The sequence below is a fragment of the Myotis brandtii genome, unplaced genomic scaffold (assembly GCF_000412655.1).
Source record: "Myotis brandtii unplaced genomic scaffold, ASM41265v1 scaffold622, whole genome shotgun sequence".
NCBI classification, from domain to species: Eukaryota; Metazoa; Chordata; class Mammalia; order Chiroptera; family Vespertilionidae; genus Myotis; species Myotis brandtii.
The window spans coordinates 57870-82583 of record NW_005370376.1 but is presented as its reverse complement, the minus strand read 5'-3'; the positions used below and the strand labels follow the sequence as shown (position 1 = coordinate 82583).

The 24714-nt window shown below is 43.7% G+C and overlaps 1 protein-coding gene across 2 annotated transcripts; it reads left to right on the top strand.

Annotated features, from left to right (window-relative positions):
• The first annotated feature begins 16029 nt into the window (after positions 1-16029).
• Positions 16030-20606, top strand: RGS1 (regulator of G-protein signaling 1). Of its 2 annotated transcripts, XM_005880056.2 has the most exons (5): positions 16030-16295; positions 16614-16694; positions 17556-17617; positions 18900-19063; positions 19803-20606. In XM_005880056.2, exons 1-5 carry the CDS (start codon positions 16150-16152, stop codon positions 19986-19988), a joined length of 639 nt encoding a protein of 212 aa, XP_005880118.1. In that variant the 5' UTR covers positions 16030-16149; the 3' UTR covers positions 19989-20606. The 2 variants fall into 2 exon arrangements, with proteins under 2 accessions (XP_005880118.1, XP_014383686.1); XM_014528200.1 differs by lacking the exons at positions 16030-16295; positions 16614-16694 and adding an exon at positions 16818-17129.
• The last annotated feature ends 4108 nt before the right edge of the window (positions 20607-24714 follow it).

Here is a 24714-nt window from a genome sequence, read left to right as displayed (position 1 = left end):
ACCAAAACCCCTCAGCCTTCCTTTCAACAGGGTGTGCAATGCACTGATGAAGCGTCTCAAATAGAATAAATGATGACAGGAACATCCCAACCCTTCAACTGACTCTTCTTTTACCATAAAACGTTGACTTTCTCACTCCATATTCCTCAGAAGTCTGCAAATTGCTTCCTACTAACTAAACATTTTCACCAAAAAGGAAAAAAAAAAGTGAAATGAGTAAGAAGCTGCTCCCCTGCGCCTGCTACTGCCCCACTTAAGGTTCCTCTGAAACCGGGAGCTCCCTCGAGGCAGCTGACAGCCGCGTGAGGCCGGGAGGGCGTGGGGTGAGGAAGCTGTGGTTCTTTCCTGAGCTCTCGGGGCCTGGATCCCCTGAGGTTCACCTACACACACAGGAGGGCTTTCCCCCAGGCTCTGCCAGTCCTCTAGCCAGTCTCTCATGGGTCCTCAACAATCACATGATAGTTTAGCCTCCCCTGAGCAAATACTCCATTGGAATTCACTTTCAGAATGAATAGCCAAGCCAAATCCCCTTTTAAGACGACCTTCGAGGGTCCAGAAATTGGGAACTGTTCTGGAGCTAGCATTACTTGGGGATGATACAGCTCGAAACTGATGGCCTTGCCCTAAAGTATGTCCCTTTTTTTATATAATTTTATCTTTAATTTAGAAGTGAAAAAAACAAAGAGTCATAAAATTCTATAACAATATCACTAAAGTATGTCCCTTTTAATCATCATAGTTAGTGATTAAAATACACAGGGAAGCCTTAGCATAATTTTATCTTTAATTTAGAAGTGAAAAAAACAAAGTCATAAAATTCTATAACAAGATCACTAAAGAATGTCCCATTTAATCATCATAGTTAGTGATTAAATACACAGGGATACACAGGGAAGCCTTAGCTGGCTTGGCTCAGTGATAGAGCGTCGGCCTGCGGACTGAAGGTCCTGGGTTTGATTCTGACCAGGGGTACATGACTGGGTTGCGGGCTCGTTTATAAGTAGGGGGTGTGCAGGAGGCAGCCAATCAATGATTCTCTCTCATCACTAATGTTTCTATCTCTCTCTGCCTCCACTCTGAAATCAATAAAAATATTATTAAAAGAAAAAAAGAAAATGTGGTCGAATGGACAGCCTTTGGGTATCAGACACCCAGTAAGAATTCTAGCCCTAAAAAGGGTTAACTGTGTAAGCTCAGGCTCATTACTTAAAACCTCCCAAAAGTACAGTCGCCTCATCAAATGGACAGTAGGTTGTCCCTTCCCCCTGGGTCACTGTGAAGACTGACAAATACTCAGAAAACATAGCACATAGCGAGTTCTCATCTCAACACACGTATTTTTTAAATTTGTGGCCTTCGGCCCTTTTTCCAAAAATCTCTGAGACTAGATTTTCCACTGTGAAATCTAAGAATAATAATATCTATTTCATAGTATTGGAGTAAAGATGAATTCATATATATGTGGGGGGAAAAGTGTTTATGCTCTAAAGACCTGTCAGTCAATTGTTTCCATTTTAAAGCAGAGTGCCCTTCTAGCAAAGATCTTTGGAGATTCTTTCGGAGAAGTACATCAGAACTGAAATAGAGGTGAAGGGAATTATCTTGAAATGCTTATTGAACAATCTATCAAAGGAGAAACGCGAGAGAGCCTATGTAACATTCAGGTGTACCCGTCTGCCTGGCACCTTCAAGGTAAACATAAGGACATGTGATTGCACCAGGAAAGATGCCGGACAATCTAACTCAATGTGGGTATCCTCCCGGCGCTGTGTTTTAAGTATATCACGTGACAAATAAGCAGCCACCGGTTCCTGGAAATGGCCACATTAATATGAACTGGTATACAGGGCATCCTGCATAGTTATTTTATATCTTTCTCATCTATTTTTTTGAACCTATTTCCTGCACTGCAAAAAAAAAAGAGAAAAGAAAACTGAACAGGATGCTTATGAAATGAGATTTAATTTTTCAGTCCAGATCTGTTACAGCTAAACATCAGAAAGCCCCTAGATTTCACAGAACTGAATTCTAGTATTTTTCTAATGGAAACCCCCCATCGTCTGTAGGGTTAACGTGAACTGCTTTGGAATCATATTATTAAAGCCGGCCTCGGGCTTCTCACCTAGCTCATTGCCATCAAATGTCTTTTCACATTTTCATTTTGGTGCAAAATATGGTCCTACCAGTTATCTGGAAACAGTAACTTTGAAAAACAGTGGGCTCTGTAAAGAACCCTTCTTGTGCAAAAATTTACAAAACGCACTCAAAGTAACTATGCAATAGATGGATTCGAAACCCCCCAAACAGAGGGATTTGTTTTTATCAAGGGTGTTCAATGAGCCATGCAACTCACAAGCCAGTTCCTAAATAATCTTGCAAGATGACACACTGTCCTTCTAATTTTAAAGTGAAAAGGCTGGTTTCTGAATCATACTTGAACATTAGGTAAAGGTCTTACTGCACTGTTAACTGCATACGCTGATGAACATTTCTGTGAGGAAAGAAAGCAACTGAGGAAGTTGATGGAGGAGGTCGGGCTGGGGGGATGCTTTTAGCCATGGGAGGTAAGTTGATTGTGAGCTGTGGGTCCCATACATGGGAGATAAGTCCCAAACCAGATTCCAACTTGGGAAAAACACAGGTAAAAAGAGAAGCTACAACCCTGGCTGGTTTGGCTCAGTGGATAGAATGTCGGCCTGTGGGCCAAAGGGTCTCAGGTTTGATTCTGGTCAAGGGCACGTACCTCAGTTGCAGGCTCCTCCCAGTCCCAGGACCTGGTCGGGCTGTGTGAAGAAGGCAACCAATCGATGTGTTTCTATCACTTCAATAGTTCTCTCTGTCTTTTTCTCTCTCTTCCACGCTCCCTAAAAATCAATGGAAAAATATCATCGGGTGACAATTGAAAAAAAAGAAGGGGAAACGGATGCATGGTCATTATTTGAATGAATATCTAGTTCTACCTGTGACACATCCAGACTTGCCAGTTATCACCTGACCAAGGACTCTAACAAAAGCACCACTTCCTTACCCGCGGCCAGATTTTGAATGATGGAAGTGTGGTCTAGAGGTTAGGACGAGTGGTGGGAAGTCACGCTCCCATGAGCTGTTCCTGGCTCCGTCAGTGACGCATGCATTGGTCGACTTCACTCACACCGGTCATTTAACCACTTTGAAAGCTGTACACGTCCAGGGCATTTGACAATCAGCATAATCATCATATTCATCAACGCATGCAAGAAGGTAAACATAACTGTGCTCTGAAGGTCAGAATAGTAATCAAATGAACGTAAGAATGAAGACTAAAAGTTTGACATGAATGGGTTGCAGTCAACACGTAGTATCCTAGCAAGGAGGGGTTAGGGCTAGGAAATAATTACATCCACCTGAGAAGGACACGAAAACTAGGGTCACTGAACTTATGGGGATGTCTTCATTCAAAGACTTAACTATTCTCGGGCTCTGAAGACATCAGACGATAAAGAACGGTGGTTCCCTGAGAAATGGAAAGAGATGAGGTGCAGCCGACTACTGCCTGGAGACAACGTCACGGCTGCTGTGGAGGGTGGAGAAACTGAGGCACAGCCCACAGTGCCCCTGAGCTGAGATAACGCTGGGAACTCAGAGAGCAGAGGAAATAGTCCACAGGGGGAAAGAACAAAAAAAGAACAAGCAACACAGAGAAAGGACTCCAGATTTTGCAGGGGGTCCTGCAGGCAGAGCAGGGCCAGGCCTCCAGTGATTTGGGGGGTGGGGGGATGTAGGGGGGAAGAAGGCAGAGCTATGACCCATGGACCAGACCACCCACAGAGCGAAGGAAGACACTTCTCAAGGGAGAGCCATTCCTTGGTTGAGAGAACAAAACCAGACAAGGCCTGAGAATGGAGCGAGGAAAGGCTCTCGGTCCCTCTCTATCGACAACTAGGTATCAGCTGTGCAACCCTGAACACGTTCCTGAATCCCCTTGAGCCTCCACATCCGTATCTAAAATAGCAGTGATTATAGATGCCTCATGCGTTGCTTTAAAGATTAAATGATTAATTTTCCTATTCAGGCTGCTCAACACAATCTGTAGTCTGGGGATGGGGTGAAGGGGTGCACGGGGAAAGGTGAGTTGTGACAACCAGACACACTCGGCTTGGTCCTCAGCATGAGGAGAGGATGGTGAGCACAGTAGGATGCTCAAGTGGATTTCTCTGTGGTTTTTTTATAAATATGTATATACATCTATATATTTAAATATATATTTTTATTGATTTCAGAGAGGAAGGGAGAGGGAGGTAGAAACATCAATGATGAGAGAGAATCATTGATTGGCTGCCTCTTGCACGCCTCCTGCACAAGCCTGCAACCCAGGCATGTGCCCTGACCAGGAATGGAACCCTGCCCTCCTGGTTCATAGGTCGATGTTCAACCACTGAGCCACACTGGCCTTGCAATCCTATATACTATATAATAAAAGCCTAATATACAAATTGTCCCCTCCACCAAGAGTTCGACTGGGAGTTTGACCACTCGCTATGACGTGCGCTGACCACCAGGGGGTGTTGCGGAACATGGTGGGTGTCAGTAACTTGGTGCTGGCAGCAGGCAGCAGTGGAGGCGCTGAAGGCCCCGATGGGCCCCAAGGAGAGCCGGACTGCAGCGGGATGGTGGAGCAGGTGAGCGGGCAGCACCAGGCCAAGGCAGGTGCAAGCAAGGGCCTGATTGCCCCACAGACGGGAACCAGCAGCCAGCAGGCCCTGATCAACTGATCAGGGTAGTCCCTGAGCTGGAATGGGAAACCGGGAGTGAGTGGCAGCAACCAACCTCCCTTGGCGCCCGGGCGGGGGGCTGCAACCTCTCACCGGCCCGGCCCCCGGGGGGGGGGGGGTGACAGGGATGGAGGTGCAGTGAGAATATGGGGCGTCTGCTGCACTCACTCTCACTCCCCCAGCTACCCTATCCCGGGACGCCAGGGCTCTTGCGTTGGGGAAGCCCCCATGAGGAGCCCGCCCCACACCCGCGTGGCCTCTTCCAGGTGAGCTGGGCCGCAGCTGCCGGTTGGGCTCCCAGTGGGTTTGCGCAGGAGCCGATTTGCAAGGCCGGGCCAGGAGAGAGTGCACCACCCGCCTGGCTTCCGTGTGGTGCCACTGAGCAGCTCAGAGGCCCACGCTGTGCCTCGGCCTGCAGCATCCGGCCACGCTCACTGCATCTCCATGTGGGGACTCAGGCGCCATGACTCAGGAGGAGGGGGCGTGCGGGGGGGGGCCCCAGGGCCCAGGTGCTGCTCAGGGCCCAGAGGTCAGCTGGGACCTGCCCTTTCATACCAGACGCTCACACTTTGATCGCCGGCCAGGCCTGGGGACCGCACCTGTGCACAAATTTCATGCACCGGGCCTCTAGTAAATATATATACTTTTTATTGTTGGTAGTATTACAGATGTCTCCCACTTTCAGGTGGACTTCTATAATCTTTGCTTACCCTCTTTTTCTTATGTTTGTTCTCTGTAAGCTTAACAATGTATACTTCTTGCATTTTTTTTTAAGAAATTGGATGTGATAGAAACATCAATGATGACAGAGAGTCATTGATCGACTGCCTCCTGCACACCCCCTACTGGGGATTGAGCCCGCAATCTGGGCATGTGCCTCTGACCGGAATTGAACACGGGACCCTTCAGTCTGCAGGCCAACTCTCCATTCATTGAGTCAAACCGGCTAGGGCACTTTTTGCATTTTTTAAGACACTGCAAGTGGTATGTTAGTTAGCAGTGAAAGTGATTCTTTGAAACTAACGTTAGTGTAGGAAGACAGTGTTGCCGATCGAGCTGCAAGACAGCCATGTCTGCACATCCTTCTTCCGAGATTCGAGAGAAAAGTCAATTCTCCTTAACACCCCAGTCCACAGCCACAATTTCTCTAAACCTATGAGATTTCAGACAGTTTCTGAGTAGAACAGAATAGGCAGTGCTTCTGATTCAACGAGGAAATTAAAAACTAAAAAAATACTAACACCACCATATTTTGCAAGCACTTCTTAAAAGTTTTACTACTTAAATGGTTCACTTCTTCCCCCCCACCCAAGTTTTATTGAGCTATAATTGACATATAACACTGTATTCGTTTTAGGTGTGCAAACATAGTGATTTGTTATGTGTATATATTACAAAATGATCACCATGATAAGCTTAGTCAACATTCATCAACTCAGTTACACGTGTTTTTTTCTTGTGATAAGGATTCTTAAGGTCTCTCTTAGCACATTTCAAACACACAATACGGTACTGTTAACTACAGTCGTGTACATCAGATCCCCAGGGCTTTCTTATCTTATAACTGGAAGCACAGACCTTTGACCTCCTTCACCCAGTTCCCCCACACCCCATGCCTCCGCCCCTGGCAATCGCCAATCTGTTCTCTGCATCTATGAGTTCAGTTTTTTAAGATTCTACATGTAAGATTATTCAGCATTTGTCTTTTTCTATCTGACTTCATTCACTGAGCCTAAAGTTGTCAAGATGCGTGCACATTATTGCAAACAGCAGCATTTTCTTCTTCCCTGTGGCTGAAGAATATTCAGATATATGTGTGTGTGTGTGTGTGTGTGTGTGTGTGTGTGTATATATATATATCACATTTCCTATGGCTGAGTAATACCACACATTTTCTATGGCTGAATTATATTCATATATATGTATATACTAGAGGTCCGGTGCACGAATTAGTGCACTGGGGGGGGGGTCCCTCAGCCCAGCCTGTGCCCTCTTGCAGTCCAGGAACCCTTGGGGGATGTCCCACTGCCCCGGAGGTGGGAGAGGCTCCCACCACTGCCACTGCGCTTGCCAGCCGTGAGCCCAACTTCTGGCTGAGCAGGGCTCCCCCTGTGGGAGCACACTGACCACCAGGGGGCAGCTCCTGCATTGAGTGTCTTCCCCCTAGTGGTCAGTGCACACCATAGCAACCGGTCATTTTGCTGTTCAGTCAATTTGCATATTAGCCTTTTATTATATAGGATATATACATATTGATCACATTTCCTATGGCTGAGAAATATTCAGATATATGTCTATATTGAACACATTGTGTAATCCTTAGTCCTTGACCCCTTGTTCAACAAGGTTGTTTTTCTTAGTACCTCATATGTGCCAGGCATTGTTCTGGACAATTGAGCAAAACAGACTCATTCTTAAAATCACATGGAAAAATGTGTTTAAGAAAAACGTGCTTTGCTTCTAGAGTATGAGTGAAAAACTACAGATTCTATTGGCGCTCAAGAGATGGAGCCCCAGAAGCCCTAAGCTTTCAAAGACCCATTGACCTGCATACTCAGAGGCCAATGAAGTTAGAGAAGGAGAGAGGAAAGAGAGGAGAGGGGGGAGGGGAGGGGAGAGAGAGAGAAGCATCGATCGGCTGCCTCCTGCCTGCTCCCCACTGGGATCCTAGCCCAAAACCCAGGGATGTGCCCTGACTAGAATTGAACTATGACCTCCTGGTTCACAGGTCAATATTCAACCACTGAGCCATGTTGGCTGTGCAACAGCCCTCGGCTCGTTAGAGATCCCCTGCTGCCCAGACCGTCTTCCTTCGGAGTAACTGATGTTTGATTTGATAGTTGGGTATGGTTTCTGCCATTAAAACAAACAAACAAACAAACAAAAAACAACACATAACAACAAAAAATCCCTTCCCCATCTCAAGCCTCTCTTATAGTTAGTTCTGAAGTGCTATACTGTAAAAAAAAACCACTTTTCTCATAAAAAGGGAAGTGGAATGGTGACCTTCTCCCTGACATTACTCCTCTGTCTTTGAAACTGTCCCAAATCAGGGGAAATTCTGTATAAAGGGGGGAAAAATCCTAAAGCACTTGATCATTTTTAGGTTTCTCAGAAGCTTCCCAGTCTCTGAGCATGGGGAGTAACGACACGTTTATTTAAAGATGCAAAGGATGAATTCTAAAACGCCACTGTCTATGGGGTACTTGTTTTATTAAAGGGTGGGACATCCAGGATTGAATGGATAGGATGATTCATGATGCCACCACCAGGATCTAAAGAGGTTTCTGTTTTCCCAGCCATCAGCTCCGACACCAATGTGTGATTTAAAATATCAGTACGTAAACAAAGAGAAAAGCGAAGCGTTAGAAGAGATGTGGTGGAAGGACAGTCAGTGTCATCCTGAGAAATAAGTAGGGTAGCTTCGGAAAGAAACAAGGCAACCCTGATGGATTTTCCCAGGAAAAAATCACAGAATAGGAGAAAAACAAAGCAAAGAAGTCACTGCTGTTAGCCACTTTGATATCTAGTAAAACAGCGGCGAGTCCCCGGACTAGTGTTCCAGGTATGTCCCACTTTCCACAAGTTGGCTTTATCGGAGGCCTTCATTCGTATCTGTTTTCTCTAACTGAAAGGACTTTGGCTCTTCGGGGAAAATAAAGCGAAAGCAGCCTGGCCAATGTGGCTCAGTGGTTGAGTATCGACCTATGTACCATGAGGCCACGGTTCAATTCCCAGTCAGGGCACATGCCCAAGTTGTGGGCTCGATCCCCAGTGTGGGGCGTGCAGGAGGCAGAAAATCCATGATTCTCTCTCATCGTTGATGTTTCTCTCTTTCCCTCTCCCTTCCTCTCTCTGAAAGCGATAAAAATATGTTAAAAAATAATCATAATAAAGCGAGAACAGTGTCCGGCGTCTCTTTGTGGTGAGCCATTCTAAGGCAGCAGGCCCCGCCCACAGCGAGAATGGCCCAGCAAGCTCCTTCCCTGGGAGCTACACTCAGCTTCTGAGTATCTAGCCCAGCGGCTCTGAACTGTGCCGGGAACATCCGTGCATTCTCTCGATGTATTTTGTGCATCTGTTAGCAAGATGTATCCTGAGAAGCGTCCTTGCCTTGTACTATTCCGACTCACCGAAGGTTTCACAGAATGCTCTCATTTCAGATAGCAAAAGGGACGCCTCAAAACAGTCGTGTATTGAAGCTGTTCCCTGGCAGTTAAAATAGTTTCCTTTACAAATTGCCTCTCCATGCAGGCCTTCAAGTGCCTTTGCTTTCCTGTCCAAATGCAAATAATGTGTCAATGTTCTCACCGCAGTTTTCCATTTCTCAGCCGGGCCTACGACCCGTGCTACAGGCCTTGCTGAATTTTATTTGCAAAGCATAGTCAAACAGAGTCCGACATGATCGCTCTCGGATGATAATAAGTCAACATGCGATCATAAATGAAAATGATTCCAGTCTGGAGGAAGTATATCAGAGAATTTAATGTTCATCAAAGATTTCCCTAGTACGTTCAAGAAAGGCTTTGTAGATGAGCCTGTGAATGGGAAATGTATTTGTACGATGAGAACGAGGGTGAACAAGGTTGATAGGATCACAAGAACCCCAGTTCACTGAAGGTTGGTTTTCTTATAATCTCCTGATTTATGAAAAGGAGATGTCTGGTGTTGACTCTAAGTCACAGGATGAGAAAAAGAAACTAGATTCTTATCTTGTGTACTTTGCATCTACTGAGATCATTTCGTTCCACCAAGTTGCAAATATGTTCTCTTACTCTGATTTCTTCATTTAGAAAACCTAAACTAAGCAAGTCTAAAATGTTTCATCCTTTTACTCATAAATAATATAAAGTCAGCGTCAGCGTCTCCACCAACACTCCCCCTGGACACAGAGAAAAAGTCCTTCTAAATTCACTTTCCTTGAAGCTCTTCAAATAAACTCTAGGAAATATCACTGAAACACTATTGCTAGCCCTTCCCATAGGCCTTGGAGCCTGCAGGAGCCAAAAAAAGACCCAGGAAGTGAGCTTTGGTCTTCATTCCCTAACCACTGAGGGGTTGTGCTAATTGAACAGAACCTTTCCAAGTTCCATGTTTATACATAGGATCCATGCTTCCGTGAGTTTTATGCATGTTGAGAGGTGTGTACTCGCTACAAGACCAGTTTCTCTTATCGCCGCTCTTCGTACTTTCTAAGGGGTGTTGATCTCAAATGCAGACACCGGCAGACAATCGATGAATGTTGATTCTTTAGTAATTGGCAACTTCTGTCCCACACTCCCAGAATCAGTCACTCCCTACACGTTCCTCTCTGGGGACACTTTTCACTTGGATTCCTTGCTGAACTGTCCGTCTGTCCTCTACTGCCCTGTGCACCCCTTAGGATGGAGACCCAACCCATTCATCTTCCTATGGGCAGTCCTTGTGTCTGAGCCATTGCAGGACTGCTAATACAGGTGGTTAAATAAAGACATTTTGTTTCTATGGGTTAAAATTTCTGTTATGTCACTGAATCTTACAGTATCTACACTAATAAAAGAGAAACATGCAAATTGGTGTCACTCTGCTATGCCCACCAGCCAATCAGAGCGACTATGCAAATTAACCCAACAAAGATGGCAGTTAATTTGCATATGCAGGCGCAGAGCGAAGACTGAAGGCTCCATCTGGAGTGAAGACTGAAGACTGAAGAGGGTTGGCTTCTCCGCTGCGGCTGTAGTAGAAAAGCCAAGCCTCGCTGGGGCTGCAGTGGAAAAGCCAAGCCTCACTGAGAAGCCGAGCCTCACTGAGGCCGAGCCTCGCTGCGGCTGAGCCTCGCTGCGGCCGGAGGGGAGAAGCCTAGCCTCGAGGCTTGGCTTCTCCTCTGAGGCCGGACCAAAGGCCTGGGTCCCGGGTGCCAGAGGAAAACCGGTGCCGGCAGCCAGGGGAAGGAAGGCCTAATGCGTGAATCTTCATGCAACGAGCCTCTAGTAAATATATAAATATATTTTTACTTTTAAGATTCAATCTCGTACCCTGGACAGTGTGGCTCAGTTGGTTGGAGCACCATCCTGTACACCCAAATGTTGCAGGTTCAATTCCCAGTCAGTGCACATACCTAGGTTTCATGTTTGTTCCCCACTTGGGGTGCATATGGGAAGGCAACCGATAGATGTTTATCTCTTATACCAATGTCTCTCTCTTTATCTCTCTCTCCCTTCCCCTCTCTCTCTCTAAAGTCAATAAGTATGTCCTCAGATGAGGGTTAAAAAAATAATACTAATAAGATACAATCTCTTGAGTTGAAGACCTGAAGAGATAATTTTCCAAAAAGAAATAAACAGATGGCCAAAAGAGATATGAAAAGATGCTCAACTTCACTCACTATAAGGGAAATGAAAACCAAAACCTAGTTGAGATATCACCTCACACCTGTTAGAATGTTATCAATAAGATAAGAAATAATAAGTTTTGGAAAGGATGTGGGGAAAAGGCAACCCTCCCACACTGCTGATAGTATGAAGGTTCATCAAAAAATCAAGACTAGAGTTACCATATGACTCAGCAATCCCTCTTCTGGGAATCTACCCCAATAATTTGAAAACACTTATTCATAAAGATAGATGCATTCCTGCATTCACTGCAGCATTATTTACCACAGCTAAGACATGGGAGCAACCTAAGTGTCCTTTGACAGGTAAATAGATGAAGATGTGGGACATAAATACAATGGAATACTACTCAGCCGTAAGAAGATGAAATACCGTCATCTGCAACACCATAAGTGGATCTTGAGAGTATTGTGCTAAGTGAAATAAGTCAGATGGAAAAGGACAAGAACCATATGATTCCACTCAGATGTGGAATATAAAACAGAAAGCAACAATTTGAACAGATGAAATATACAAACACAAAACAAACTCTTAGGTATAGACAACAGAATGGTGATTATCAGAGAGGACAGGGAGTGAGTGTTATCATTTTATTTAAAAAGATGACAAAGAAGCTAACGGGGTCTAATACATGGTGATTGGAGGAGACTGGACTTCAGGTGGCAAGCATTCACTAGAGCAGTGGTCGGCAAACCGCAGCTCACGAGCCACATGCGGCTCTTTGGCCCCTTGAGTGTGGCTCTTCCACAAAATACCACGTTTTTAGCAAATGCCAGCTTAGGAGTACCCTAATTAAGTTAATAACAATGTACCTACCTATCTAGTTTAAGTTTAAAAAATTTGGCTCTCAAAAGAAATTTCAATCGTTGTACTGTTGATATTTGGCTCTGTTAACTATTGAGTTTGCCGACCACTGCACTAGAGTATTAAGACATCATATCACAAAGTTGTGTACCTCAAATGTAATGTTATTAACCAATGTTTCCCTGATAAAGTAAATAATGAAAAATGCAAGCCAATGATTTTTTTAAAGATACAATTTTGTACTCATTATTGACCTTTTCTCCAAAATTCCTAATGTCTGCAGCAAAACCTCAGCAGCATTATGAAGGCTCGGCATCATTTTAGTCGATGTTAAGCATGAAAATGTCATCCAGCAAAGCTCTCCCTACTAGGATTCAGGCACTTGGAGTGATCAGAACCAAACCGTAAAATCAACTCAGCAAAGATTAAAATTTTCCCTATCAAATGAATAGCCATAATCTGAAATGTTGTACTGAACCAATCTCCTAGACATTTTCAAATATAACACTGGGATTTGTAGGGCAGGGAAGCTATTCTGTGTGATACTATAATGGTGGACACATGTCATCATACATTTGTCAAAATCCATAGGGCAAGCAACACGGAGAGTGAGGCCCAAGGTGAACTAAGGACTCTGGGTGGTGAGGATGAGTCACTGTAGGTTCATCCCCAGCTCTAACAAATGTGCCCGACTGATGTAGGATGTTGATGGTGGGGAAGGCATGGGGTGGAAGGAGTAAGTGGGAATCCTCTGTACTTTCCACTCAACTTCGCTATAAATCTGAAATGGCTCTAAAAATAAAGTGCATTATTTTTTTCAATAAAATGATAACACTGGGACCTCTTAAAGTATTCCTTTCCTTAGGACTCCAACCTAATTTCTTAGGGCACAACTTCGCAGAGGAACTACACAACCCAGGTTATGTTGGTGAGAGCCACTATTTCTTCTACTGGCTTTTACCAAATCCTCCACAATTTCAACCAGAGTCCTTGGCTCAGTAAAGGGACTATCTGATCATCTGCCTTTTCTTCATGAATTTCATAAAGAAGAGCCAGGAAGGGACATTCTGTACACAACTGAAAGGGGACGTTCAGTGCCTTGCCATGGACTCATGAACCTTTGTAGATGCACCTTCCCCAAATTTGCCTAGCTCTGTGCAGGCAGCTTTGCATGTGTCAGCAAGCAGCCTTTGAGAGAACAGCTGTATCACTGTGCCATCCGGGCAGCTTCAGCAGCCACTTGTGATGTAGGAATTTCCGATGGAGCCAGGTGGGCTTGGAAGTGTGCAATTCAATTCTCAGAGTTCAATTCTCCACGTGGGCTTGGAAGTGTGCGATTGCAATTGCTTGCAAATGCTTGAGCTCGAAAGTTTGTACGGAGGTAGCAACACGTGGGAGGTTTAAAGGAATTGAGAGGTGAATATCTCTAAGTCAGACCAGAGTTTCCCAATGTGGTGTCAAGAGAACATTATTTCTGCAAACTATTTCCCCTGCTTAACAAGGGCCCAGGTGTCAAGAATGTTAGGAAACTGCTGTGTATTCTACCCGCCTTTTGAACTTTGACAAATATGTAGTCACATATTAAAGGCTCTCAGAAGATGTGATCAAGTTAAGAAACTTATCGCCCTAGCTGGTTTGGCTCAGTGGATAGAGCATTAGCCTGTGGACCAAAGGGTCCAGGTTCAATTTCCGGTCAAGGGCACATGCCTGGGTTGTGGGCTCAGTCCAACGTGCAGGAGGCAGCCAATCAATGATTCCCTCTCTCCCTCTCCCTTCCTCTCTGAAATCAATAAAAAATATATATTTTTTTAAAAAAAGAAACTTATTTACCTTTTAAAAAAAATATGTTGTCACTGATTTCACAGAGAGGGAGGGAGAGGGAGACAGAAACAAAAATGATGAGAGAGAATCACTGATGGGCCACCTCCTGCATGCCTTCCACTGGGGATCAAACCCACAACCTGGGCATGTGCTCTGATCAAGAACCAAAATGTGGAAGATGTATATACATTATTGGCCTGTCCAAATACACTCTTGTTTGAACATGAGCAGTTTTTCCTCTGATACTTTGCAATTCTTTACCATCAGTGTATTTACATAGTAAGCCATATTTTTGTGTTAACTATACCTCTACTTGTTCATGGGTTTTTTAAATTTTACTTTATTTTTATCCTAAGAACCATGACCTCCTGGTTCATGGGTCGATGCTCAACCACTGAGCCACACTGGCCAGGCAAAACATTTACCTTGGACCCAATATTTCCCAAACTTATGTGGCCACATAACCTTTGCTGCTGCTATTGTAGTCCTTATCGTGCTCATTAACAACCAAAGGAATTAGTGCTATAGAAACATACTTTGGAAATCATCAGTCCAGATGGATGATAATAATAGTGAGCCATTCAAAATAAACACTAAACCATTTCTTCTCTAGCATAACTGACCCACAATTATCTAGAGCAGTGATGGCGAACCTTTTGAGCTCGGCGTGTCAGCATTTTGAAAAACCCTAACTTAACTCTGGTGCCGTGTCACATAGAGAAATTTTTTGATATTTGCAACCATAGTAAAACAAAGATTTATATTTTTGATATTTATTTTATATATTTAAATGCCATTTAACAAAGAAAAATCAACCCAAAAAATGAGTTCGCGTGTCACCTCTGACACGCGTGTCATAGGTTCGCTATCACTGATCTGGAGGGATGAGACGTTAACTAGATAAACAACCATGAGCAATGCTGGAGATTTTAACAGAAAACTGAAGTATGGCCTGAACCACAAGGAGTCCACAAGCAAATGCCTTTAAGTCATTGGTCCTTGAGCCCCATCACTTCTGTTTGGGTCACGCCACGGCCAGCTCATCTCACCAGTTGCCTTTCTTAATGCATCACGATGTTATCTTTCCAACATCAGATGACGCTTGCTGCCGACAGTGTATGTTTATGGTGGTGAAGGAAGTGATTTTGAAATATTATAAATGTGATTCCTTCACAAATATTTTTTTATCCTGATGACAGAATCAAGTGAGGAAAATCCATGCTGTCTTGCCTTTTCTCAGCTTTGCCTAGTAACACCAGCAGAAGCCTCTCTAAGTCACATCTGCTTTGTCTTTTCAGGGGCAAAACTCAAAAGAGGCTTAAGTTAAACTGTGCTCTTCATAGATAAACACCGTCTATATATAAACTCCAAAGAGCTTACGGTACCCTCTACCCCACCAGTGATCCGTCATCTCATTCCTTGGGACTTTGAAAAAAACCCTTAATCTTAATTAAAGCTACACTTTAATCTTCAGAGATACTGCCAACATGTGGAAGGTAGATATACATTATTGGCCTGTCCAAATACACTCTTGTTTGAACATGAGCAGTTTTTCCTCTGATACTATGCAATGCTTTACCATCAGTATATTTACAGAGTAAGGCATATTTTTGTGTTAACTATACTTCTACTTATTCATGGGTTTCTTTTAAAATTTACTTTATTTTTATCCTAAGCAGTAATGTGTATAAAAATCAGCGTGATAGGTTTCTTATACTCCTAATAAATATGAGAGTCCCTGCGCCCTTTAAAATCACCCTGTGTCTCGCCAGCAGAAAGCGTTGCCCCCACCTGGGAATTTCTTGCCCTGAAAATAAGGGCTGAGAGTTGGAGCCGGGAACCGTGAAGATAACCTCTCTTTACTCTCCTTCCTACTGGATCCATGCACAAATAATCAAACAAAAAAAAATGATTTATTATACTGCTTCCTGAACGGGAAAAAAAAAAAAAGGAACTCTTGAACATGCTGTGATCGGATGGATTTTACGGTGGAGGACTAGCAAACGCATCAGGGCAAGCGTCCCTACTACTGAGTTTCTATGTGATGCAATAAATACTCCGAATGAGGCCTTTTCCTGAACGATGCAGTTTTACGAAGACCCACGCGTCCCCAGGAACCAAACCCTGCTAACGGCTAACGCTGCAGATGTGGGGCCTCTGTGTGTTTAATTTTCTTTCCTTCTAATCAAGTGACCTGTTCTCACTTGGTTAAGTTTCAACCACAACACATCACTGTAGTCTTTTTTTTTTTTTTCAAGATCCACGTCACAGCCCGGCGAGAAAGGAGGAACTTGCAGTGTCTGTGGTAACGCGGCCTGATAAACAGACTGGCTGAGCAGCAGGAGCCCGCCCGCCTGCGCTATATAAAGCAGCGAGGCTGTGGGCGAGCAGACAGTCGCCCCATGAGGACCATGCGAGGAGCAGCCATCCCTGCGCCCAGGTTGCACAAAATGCCCGGAATGCTCTTCTCCGCTCCTCCAAAGGAGCTGCAAGGCACAGATCATTCGCTGCTGGATGACAAGACGCAGAAAAGGAGGCCCAAGACCTTGTAAGTTCCCTTCGCTGTCTCGCGTGGGGACTTTGGGCTGAGATTCTCTTGAGTGGCAGAAGGAGTGAGCCCTCCGTTTAGCCGGAGCAGAGCAATTACCTGTTGGGTGTTCTAAGTATATTCTGTTGTATTAAACAGTGAATCATGACTGGGCATCCAATTGGGGGGGAACTTTTCTGGATTTGAATTGGCTCAATCTTAATCTAACAACATGATCGCCTTAGTCACGGGAGGAGTTTATTTCAGGCTGTTCTCTTTTTGTCAATGAAAAGCATCCTACTGAGGAGGTATGGATACTCACTTTGGTGTCTTTTGCAGCGGAATGGACGTGAAGGCATACCTGAGATCCATGATCCCACATCTGGAATCTGGGATGAAACCATCCAGGTCCAAGGACATGTAAGTACACGAACCCACTGAACTATCCTTGTACAAGTGGTCTATGCATTCGCCCCGTATTCCAGCAAGAGATTAACACTGTGCTTAATGGACAGAAGGAGTGAGCCCTCCGTTTAGCCGGAGCAGAGCAATTACCTGTTGGGTGTTCTAAGTATATTCTGTTGTATTAAACAGTGAATCATGACTAGGCATCCAATTGGGGGGGAATTTTTCTGGATTTGAATTGGCTCAATCTTAATCTAACAACATGATCGCCTTAGTCACGGGAGGAGTTTATTTCAGGCTGTTCTCTTTTTGTCAATGAAAAGCATCCTACTGAGGAGGTATGGATACTCACTTTGGTGTCTTTTGCAGCGGAATGGACGTGAAGGCATACCTGAGATCCATGATCCCACATCTGGAATCTGGGATGAAACCGTCCAGGTCCAAGGACATGTAAGTATACGAACCCACTGAACTATCCTTGTACAAGTGGTCTATGCATTCGCCCGTATTCCAGCAAGAGATTAACACTGTGCTTAATGGACTTCGCTTATTTTAAGTAACAAGCCTAAGGAGATGAGCATATTAATCCCAACGGAAATGCAACGCCAACATGTGCGTGCATATAGTTGCTATCTACCATAGTGTTGGAAGATGTGTACTTGGATTTTTTTCATATTCTATTGACAGATATTTTTATATAGTGATTCCATAGGAAACTTCATCTCGAGAGTAATTCTAAGGGGAATTTTGTTTCCTTACACGTTTTAGTAAAATGTATCAGGACTAGGGTCTTAGTCTGTGACGTTATGAAAAGGCAGCAGCCGCTCTGACTATGAAAAACACATTTACTGACATGTGCCAACCTTGTCCTTGCAGACTCTCCGCTGATGAAGTACTGCAGTGGTCTCAGTCTCTGGAGAAACTTCTTGCCAACCGAGGTAAGGAGAGAGGAGCTACCGACCGTGTGTGGGTTCAGCCCAACAGGCTAACAGGTTAAAGGGCGTCATTCAGATACAGGGTCGTGGACAGGAGGGCGTGTGGAGAGCTGTATTCCAGCTTCTGTGTGCTCACAGGTAGTTTCCGCACCTTGTGCCTCATTGCCCCGTAAGGATCGCTTAGCCCTCGGTGCTGCCACTGACCAATCTGCCACGCCAGTCACAGGTTTCCAAGGATGGATTGGTATAGCAGCAAAATTGCAAATGGTGCTGGGGTTCTGAGGTTCAACACTTTTAAAAGTCAGCCAAACCTCTCAGCATGTGGACGGCTGTTCTGAAAGCTACCTAGTAGAGCATGTATTTTTATCAGTAGCAGTCCCTCAGTCAATTAGTATTTCATCAATCACACATTCACAAACTCACTCCTTCAGCCCATTTGCCTGTGGCAAGCATTTCAGAGGTGCCAAGGATTCAAAATCAAAGACACATGATATATCATATGACACATGGCACAACACGGGTACAATAAAGAACGATTTTTAAACAGTTTTGTGAGGCATTTCTGATGAGAGAAGGTGAAGAAGGAAACGAGTTCGCCTTATTCTTACCATGGCCACTGCAATTCCACTGGGATGAGGACGCGGGCGAGAGGGGTCCACGGGGAGTGTGTCTGTCCAGTGTGCACTCATCCTCTTCTCCCCACCAACACCTTAAGGAGATCTGCCACTAACACAGCTCAACCAGGTTCATCCACCTTATGACCTGACTTAGTTTAAGATTCAGCCAAACCAATGCACGATATAGAAATGGCCCATTTGAAAGTCTCAGTAACACTTGCAAATACAATCAGTGCATCACACACAGGGAACGTCTAGGCCTCACATTTTCTGACTATTATGAATCCGACGGGGAAATTAGACTCGTTAGTCATAAACATGATGTTAATATCCTTTGTCAATGTTTGCTTCCCTAAGATACTCTTACATAAGAAAAGAGGTTGCTTTGTAGCCTCTAGCAGAGCAGAATTTTCATTGAATTAGCAGATGGGAGCAAAGTACAGTTTCACAGCCACTGCTCAGCAGCCTGTGGCTGTGGACAAGTGTTTCTGGCCCCAGATAAACTATAAATGAAGGCATCAGGCCTTTCCATCTCTACAAACCATGACCCAGCTATTTTAGCAACCTCCATAAAATAGTATTTTCTAGCAAATTTCTTCGTCAAGCTATTCCTTTATTGGCTCAATGAATATGAGTATCTCCCCCCCCCCCCCCCTCTCTCTTTTTAGCTGGTCAAGACGTTTTCGGAAGTTTCCTAAAGTCTGAGTTCAGTGAGGAGAACATTGAGTTCTGGTTGGCTTGCGAGGACTACAAAAGAACGGAGTCTGATCTCTTGCATGGCAAGGCAGAGAAAATATACAAATCCTTTGTGCATTCAGACGCTGCTAAACAAGTGAGTATCAAGTTCATGATCACCCGTTCATGTGTGAAGGAACTTGGGCGCAGAAATATCCTTCAGCACACATAGCAAGATGAGGTCCTTTTGGAGTGCCGTGATTTCACAGCTATCTACTTAGGTGTGTTCATATAGTTCAGTGCCATGATCATCTAACTTCCTGTATCTGTGAAAAGATTGGATAAAAGATTCATTTTGCAAAACTAGCTAACGTGATGGGGTCCTGGGTTACTGGCCATAGTTGCATGCCAGGAAGTTCTTAATAAGCTAGCTTATCTTGGATGAAGATAAAACACAGGTTAGTGTAATACAGACATACATACGATGCAGCGGCCAACATACTTCCAGTTAGTGGTGCCCACCTTCCAGTTAAATATGTTTGGTTCGAGCCAAAGAACAGCTGCATAAAGAGCCCTCTCCTCCTATAAATTTTAAATGTCCATGTCACTTTTTTGAGGGACATTTAAATTTTTCATGCCTGCCTTTTCTGCATCACCCAACTATACAATGAGCTAACTTGGAGCAAAGGCTTTTTTGTGATATTTCTTTTTAATTCCACCACACCTAGGATGGGTCTGGTCTAGAATAGGCATTCGGGAGATATTTGAACTGATTTAAATGAGGGCTTAAAGCACCTCTACCTTGAGGTGCTTCCCAAAAAAACCCACACAGTAATGTCATAAAATATGCAATAAATTGGAAGTGCATGTTCACTAATGAGAACTTCCCTTTGTAGATCAATATTGACTTTCACACTCGAGAATCTACAGCCAAGAAGATCAAAGCTCCGACCCCCACGTGTTTCGACGAAGCCCAAAAAATCGTATACACCCTTATGGAAAAGGACTCGTACCCCAGGTTCCTCAAGTCAAATATATACTTAAATCTTCTCAATGACCTTCAAGCGAATAGTCTAAAGTGACCATTTCCCGGCTGGAGGGAATTATAGATGGTATCAAGTACCCAGAAGGAATGTTCCCGGATGGCTCCCTGGGTGAGCAACTTGGCCTTTGGGGGTGACTGCACAGGCCCGGGGAGAGGCGAAAGCACTCACAATGGATTAACGTGGACGCTATCCAGACGCAGGGTTGAAGAAGGTCCAGGTGGAAAATGAGAGCCAGTGGAAGGAACGAGGCACTTTGGTACTGTCGTGACATAGAGTGACTTACGGACTAGAAAACTCCTCAGAACTGACCGGGCTGGGTAATCCCAGCTACACAGAAACTGTGAACAAAGGTTGGAAACTGATTGAGACATGCTATCAGCTTCAAGGTCAACGGACTTCTATGCTGCATATTATTCTATAGAGACTGTCTTGAGCTGCTGAAATCTCTTTCATTCGGATGACTATATTTTGAGATCACCATTGACACAAAGCGGTGTTGGTGTTGTCTTGTTGTTCGATTGCTTTGGGCTTGAAAGGGATGAAGAAAAGAACGATGTATTTAATTTAAGCTATTGCTCTTAAAACTGGGAAGTCAGGATATATTTGTTAATTAAATTATCAGTGTCCATAATAAATATGTTTTGTATTAAAATACATACAAGTGGTTCCTTTTTTAATTTTCCTGGATATTTTTTTAACTGGCATTTATTCCTCAGTTTTAACAAAAATTCAAGCAAGGGTTTTCTGCTTTCTATCATTTCTTCAGCATCTAAAATTATCATCTAGTTCATTTGGGGTTGTCTACAATGAGACAGCCCAAATGGTTCCTGAAAATATATACAATCACAATTAGGAATTTGATACATTTCACTGGGTCTGTTCACCTTTGTTTAACCTAAAATGTTTACTTAGTATGCATCCAGGAAAAGTAAGATTTTATGGGTATATTAAACTATTAAGGGCACAAGCTGTTAACATATTTTTATATGCGCATGGCTATTTTAAAGTTGCAATTAAACATCAGTTCTTTAAAAAATTTTAAATGGAACTATCATATAATTAATCCTATATTTTATGTATTGTATATATGTATTAGACAGAATTTATTAGTTTTGCCTTTGTTATGAGAATGCATAAAAATCAAACAAATATAATATGCTTTCATGTAGCCAATCTTCAAACTGATGAGCAACTAAAAAAGTCCTTTAAAAAGGAACAAAAAAGTTATTTCAAGAAGTAACAACTGCCTGGGATAGAAGGTGGGGGCAGGCTGAAAGAGGTCAATGGGGGGAGGAAAAGGGATATATGTAACTTTCAACAATAAAGATTTTTTTAAAAAAAATTCAAGCAAGGGTCTTCTTAAAAAAAAGAAAAAAAAAAGTAATAACTGCTATTTTATGGTGATTGAAGGTTTATAAAACCCAGATGCATTTTCTTATTTAATGCTCATAGCAATCCTGTGAAAGCTGAGACTCAGGAAGATTAAATCACTACTTCCCAAATTTAGCTAACCTTCAGAATTACCTAGAATGTTAGCAAAACAAAGCACCCCTTTCAGGGCCCCCTCCCAGGCTGACTGAGTCAGAATCTCCAAGGGATCCAGTCTAATCCATGCTCCTTCCACAAGGCGACACTGCCCCCTACTGACCAGAGGCATTTCCTAAATCACTCACAAGTCTGCAGGCCTAAGTGTCACCTAAGTAGAACAGTAAGACCACTCTGGAGAGATCACCTACAGAGAGCAGGAAAAAAAAATCAAGAAGATGCAGAATCCAGCATAGCCTGGAGAACTATGATGGAATAATCAGCCACCCACACACCACACCACACTGAAATACCATGGATATCCTCAGTACAGGCATGTCCGGTCACCGGGCACGCAGGGAAGATATGGGGCAATGTGCAGATCCGATTTTAAAAGGATTATTCTTGAGTTTCCATGGGGCAGCATCCCAATTAGCTCTGCTTTAAGCTTTATCCTATGGCTTAGCAGGTCATATAATAACAGGGGCTTAGGAAAGGAGTCCAGTCCCCTCCTGCTTCTCCTCTGCTTCCTCTTCCTCTTCCTCTTCTTCCTCCTCTTCTTCTTCATCATCATCATCATCATCATCATCATCATCATCATCATCATCATCATGTGTTTCTCTCCCCCATTCATTCCATCACCAAGCCCTCCTTCTACAATCATTGGGTGCAGTTGGCATATCGCTTGATTTTTTTTTCTGTTACCCCTGCCCTAATAGAAAATTTCATTGCTTGGTAACCCGTGTTCCTTCTTTTCCCCTCTCTCCAGCCTCTTCTCAATCCACCCTCTGGACAGCCACAAGCATCACCTTCTCAAACACAGATCTGGACATGTCATTCTCATGACATACAAATCTCTCCTGGACCTCAAAACACTCCCAGCGCGACCTTCAGGGTATAGCTCCCGTTACTCCCCTCTGGGTATCCTTCCCACCGTGAGGTCACACTGGATTAACTGCCTTTTCTTGAAGCCCTTGGTCTTCACTTTGGTTAATCTCTACCTAAAGTTCCTTTTCCTACCTCCTTCCAGGTTCCAAAGCCCAATTATTCAAGCCCCAGGAAGAATCAATCCTCCATAAAGGCCTTCGAACACCTTACCCCACTATGGAGTTATTTGCAGTGTCGGCTGGAGGTGTTCTGAGTCCATATAAACACAAGAGACTCGGGTCCTATTTCTAGTACACCTGTCACATGACATCATCCAGGCCCTGCTGGCTGTGGAGCATGAGGAGTCCAGCACACACACTGGTCATAAAATGAATGTTCTGGTCTTTGTCTTGACAAGAAGCCATGCTAAGGAGCCATCCAATTTCTGGACAGATTGGTCAAAACAAACATTTCAGACACCTCTTCATTTTCAAAAAGGAAAATATTATCATAGCTGCATGAATTCAAGATATCACACAAGAACACTTGGGAAGATAAGTTTCCCTTCCTTGGCATTGTTGGTTATGGTGTGGCTGTTTTATAAGAGATGTGTTTAGCTCCGGGGACATCTGCTGGCTAAAGAAACCTGATCCAACTGCTCGATCTGAGATTCTCAGTTCACAGGTTGGGTTCTGTTGTCATATGGATGATTTGAAACTCATTTGTTGCTGGGTTGGAGGAGTGTGAGGGGAGGGGAGGTGGAGGAAGGTAAAGGGGGGATAAATGGTAATGGAAGGAGACTTGACTTGCGGTGGTGAACAGTGTACAGATGATGTGCTGTGGAATTGTGCACCCGAAACCTGTATATTTTGTTAACCAATACATTCAATGAAAAGGAAAAATAGCCCTAGCTGGTTTAGCTCAGTGGATAGAGTGTCAGCCTGCAAACTGCAAGGGTCCCAGGTTCGATTCCAGTCAAGGGCTTGACCCCAGTAGGAGGCATGCAGGAGGCAGCCAATCAATGATTCTCGCTCATCATTGATATTTCTATCTCTTTCTCCCTCTCCCTTCCTATCTGAAATCAATAAAAAAAAATTTTTTAAGGAAAAAATTTAAAAATAATTAGTTAAAAAATAAAAACAAACTCATTTTCCTCAGACTTAGTTTACATTATTTCTAATAGGTGTATCATAGAAAACTAGGGCTCTAAGAAGGTAGAAATGAGGGTAGTGATCCCCCCACCATGATGTCGAATAAAAGCACACTTTAATCCATATAGCTCACACAGAATAAACTGAAGTTTCTTTCTGTGTGAAAACACAGGCTATATTATATTAGTAGGAATCCATGATGATTTATTGTTGAAAATAAGAAATTCTGAAATATGTGAAGGAATAAACAGTGATTTAAAGTATCACAAATATAAATAATTGCTATTTGACGGAGACATATTAGTAAGAGCTCAAGACACCCATGAAAACATATCTATAAACACAAAACACCCATCAACCACAGAAACAGTGCCAGCCTTTTTGTTGAGACCAGTATTGTAAAGGCTAAAAATGTATCATCCTAATGGCAAAATTATGTGTCTTACTCTGAGACTGACCTAAATGAAACTTTCCTACAAGTAAGCCAGTGGCAAAATATAGAATCTTCTAGGGAAGGTTCTGCGCACCTTCCAAAAACAGGAGACAAAACGGAAGTCTAGCATGGCTAGTGCAGCTCAGTGGTTGAGCGTTGACCTATGAACCAGGAGGTCAGGGCAGCCCATCAATGATTCTCTCTCATCATGGATGTTTCTATCTCTCTCCCCCTCTCCCTTTCTCTATGAAATCAATAAAAATATAATTTTAAAAAACAAAACCTGAAATCTAGGATTCAGGCCGGGAGACAGGCGAAGCAGCTGTGAAACAGCAGCCGCCTTGGGAAACAAGGACACCTGACAGCAGTGACGACTGGAATGAAATCAACAGTGGGAAAGGAATTCCGCCTCTTTTCCGTAAAAGGTGGGGCCTTTCATCAAGGTGGTGGGTCATTCAATTGTGGAGGGGAAATATGGCTTTAGAGCAATGTCAGTCGCCCAACAACATGTGGGTTAAATTCAAAGCAATGCCAATGACGTCACGAGTTACAGTAGAGTCCAAAAGTAATGATTTCCTTCCTCATTCCAGGAGGCTGTGATGGAGACTGGCTGGACGCTCCCCGACTTGGGGCCCTCTCGGTGGACAGTAAGTCCACCAGGCCCTCTTAAAGCGAGCAGCAAAAAAGACCCTTCCAGAAATGTTTCTATGCAGTCAATATTTACTGGGGGGTTACTTCTCCGCAGCTCCTTTACTTTGAATTCGGTATTGAACCTTGAATAGAAGTT

What these genes read in the sequence shown, in the direction of transcription:
- RGS1 (XM_005880056.2), top strand. Translation starts at nt 16,150, where the DNA reads ATGAGGACCATGCGAGGAGCAGCCATCCCTGCGCCCAGGTTGCACAAA. An exon ending in CCATCCAGGTCCAAGGACAT is followed by an intron (nt 16,695 to 17,555) that starts GTAAGTACACGA and finishes TTGTCCTTGCAG; the next exon opens with ACTCTCCGCTGATGAAGTAC. An exon ending in ATTCAGACGCTGCTAAACAA is followed by an intron (nt 19,064 to 19,802) that starts GTGAGTATCAAG and finishes TTCCCTTTGTAG; the next exon opens with ATCAATATTGACTTTCACAC.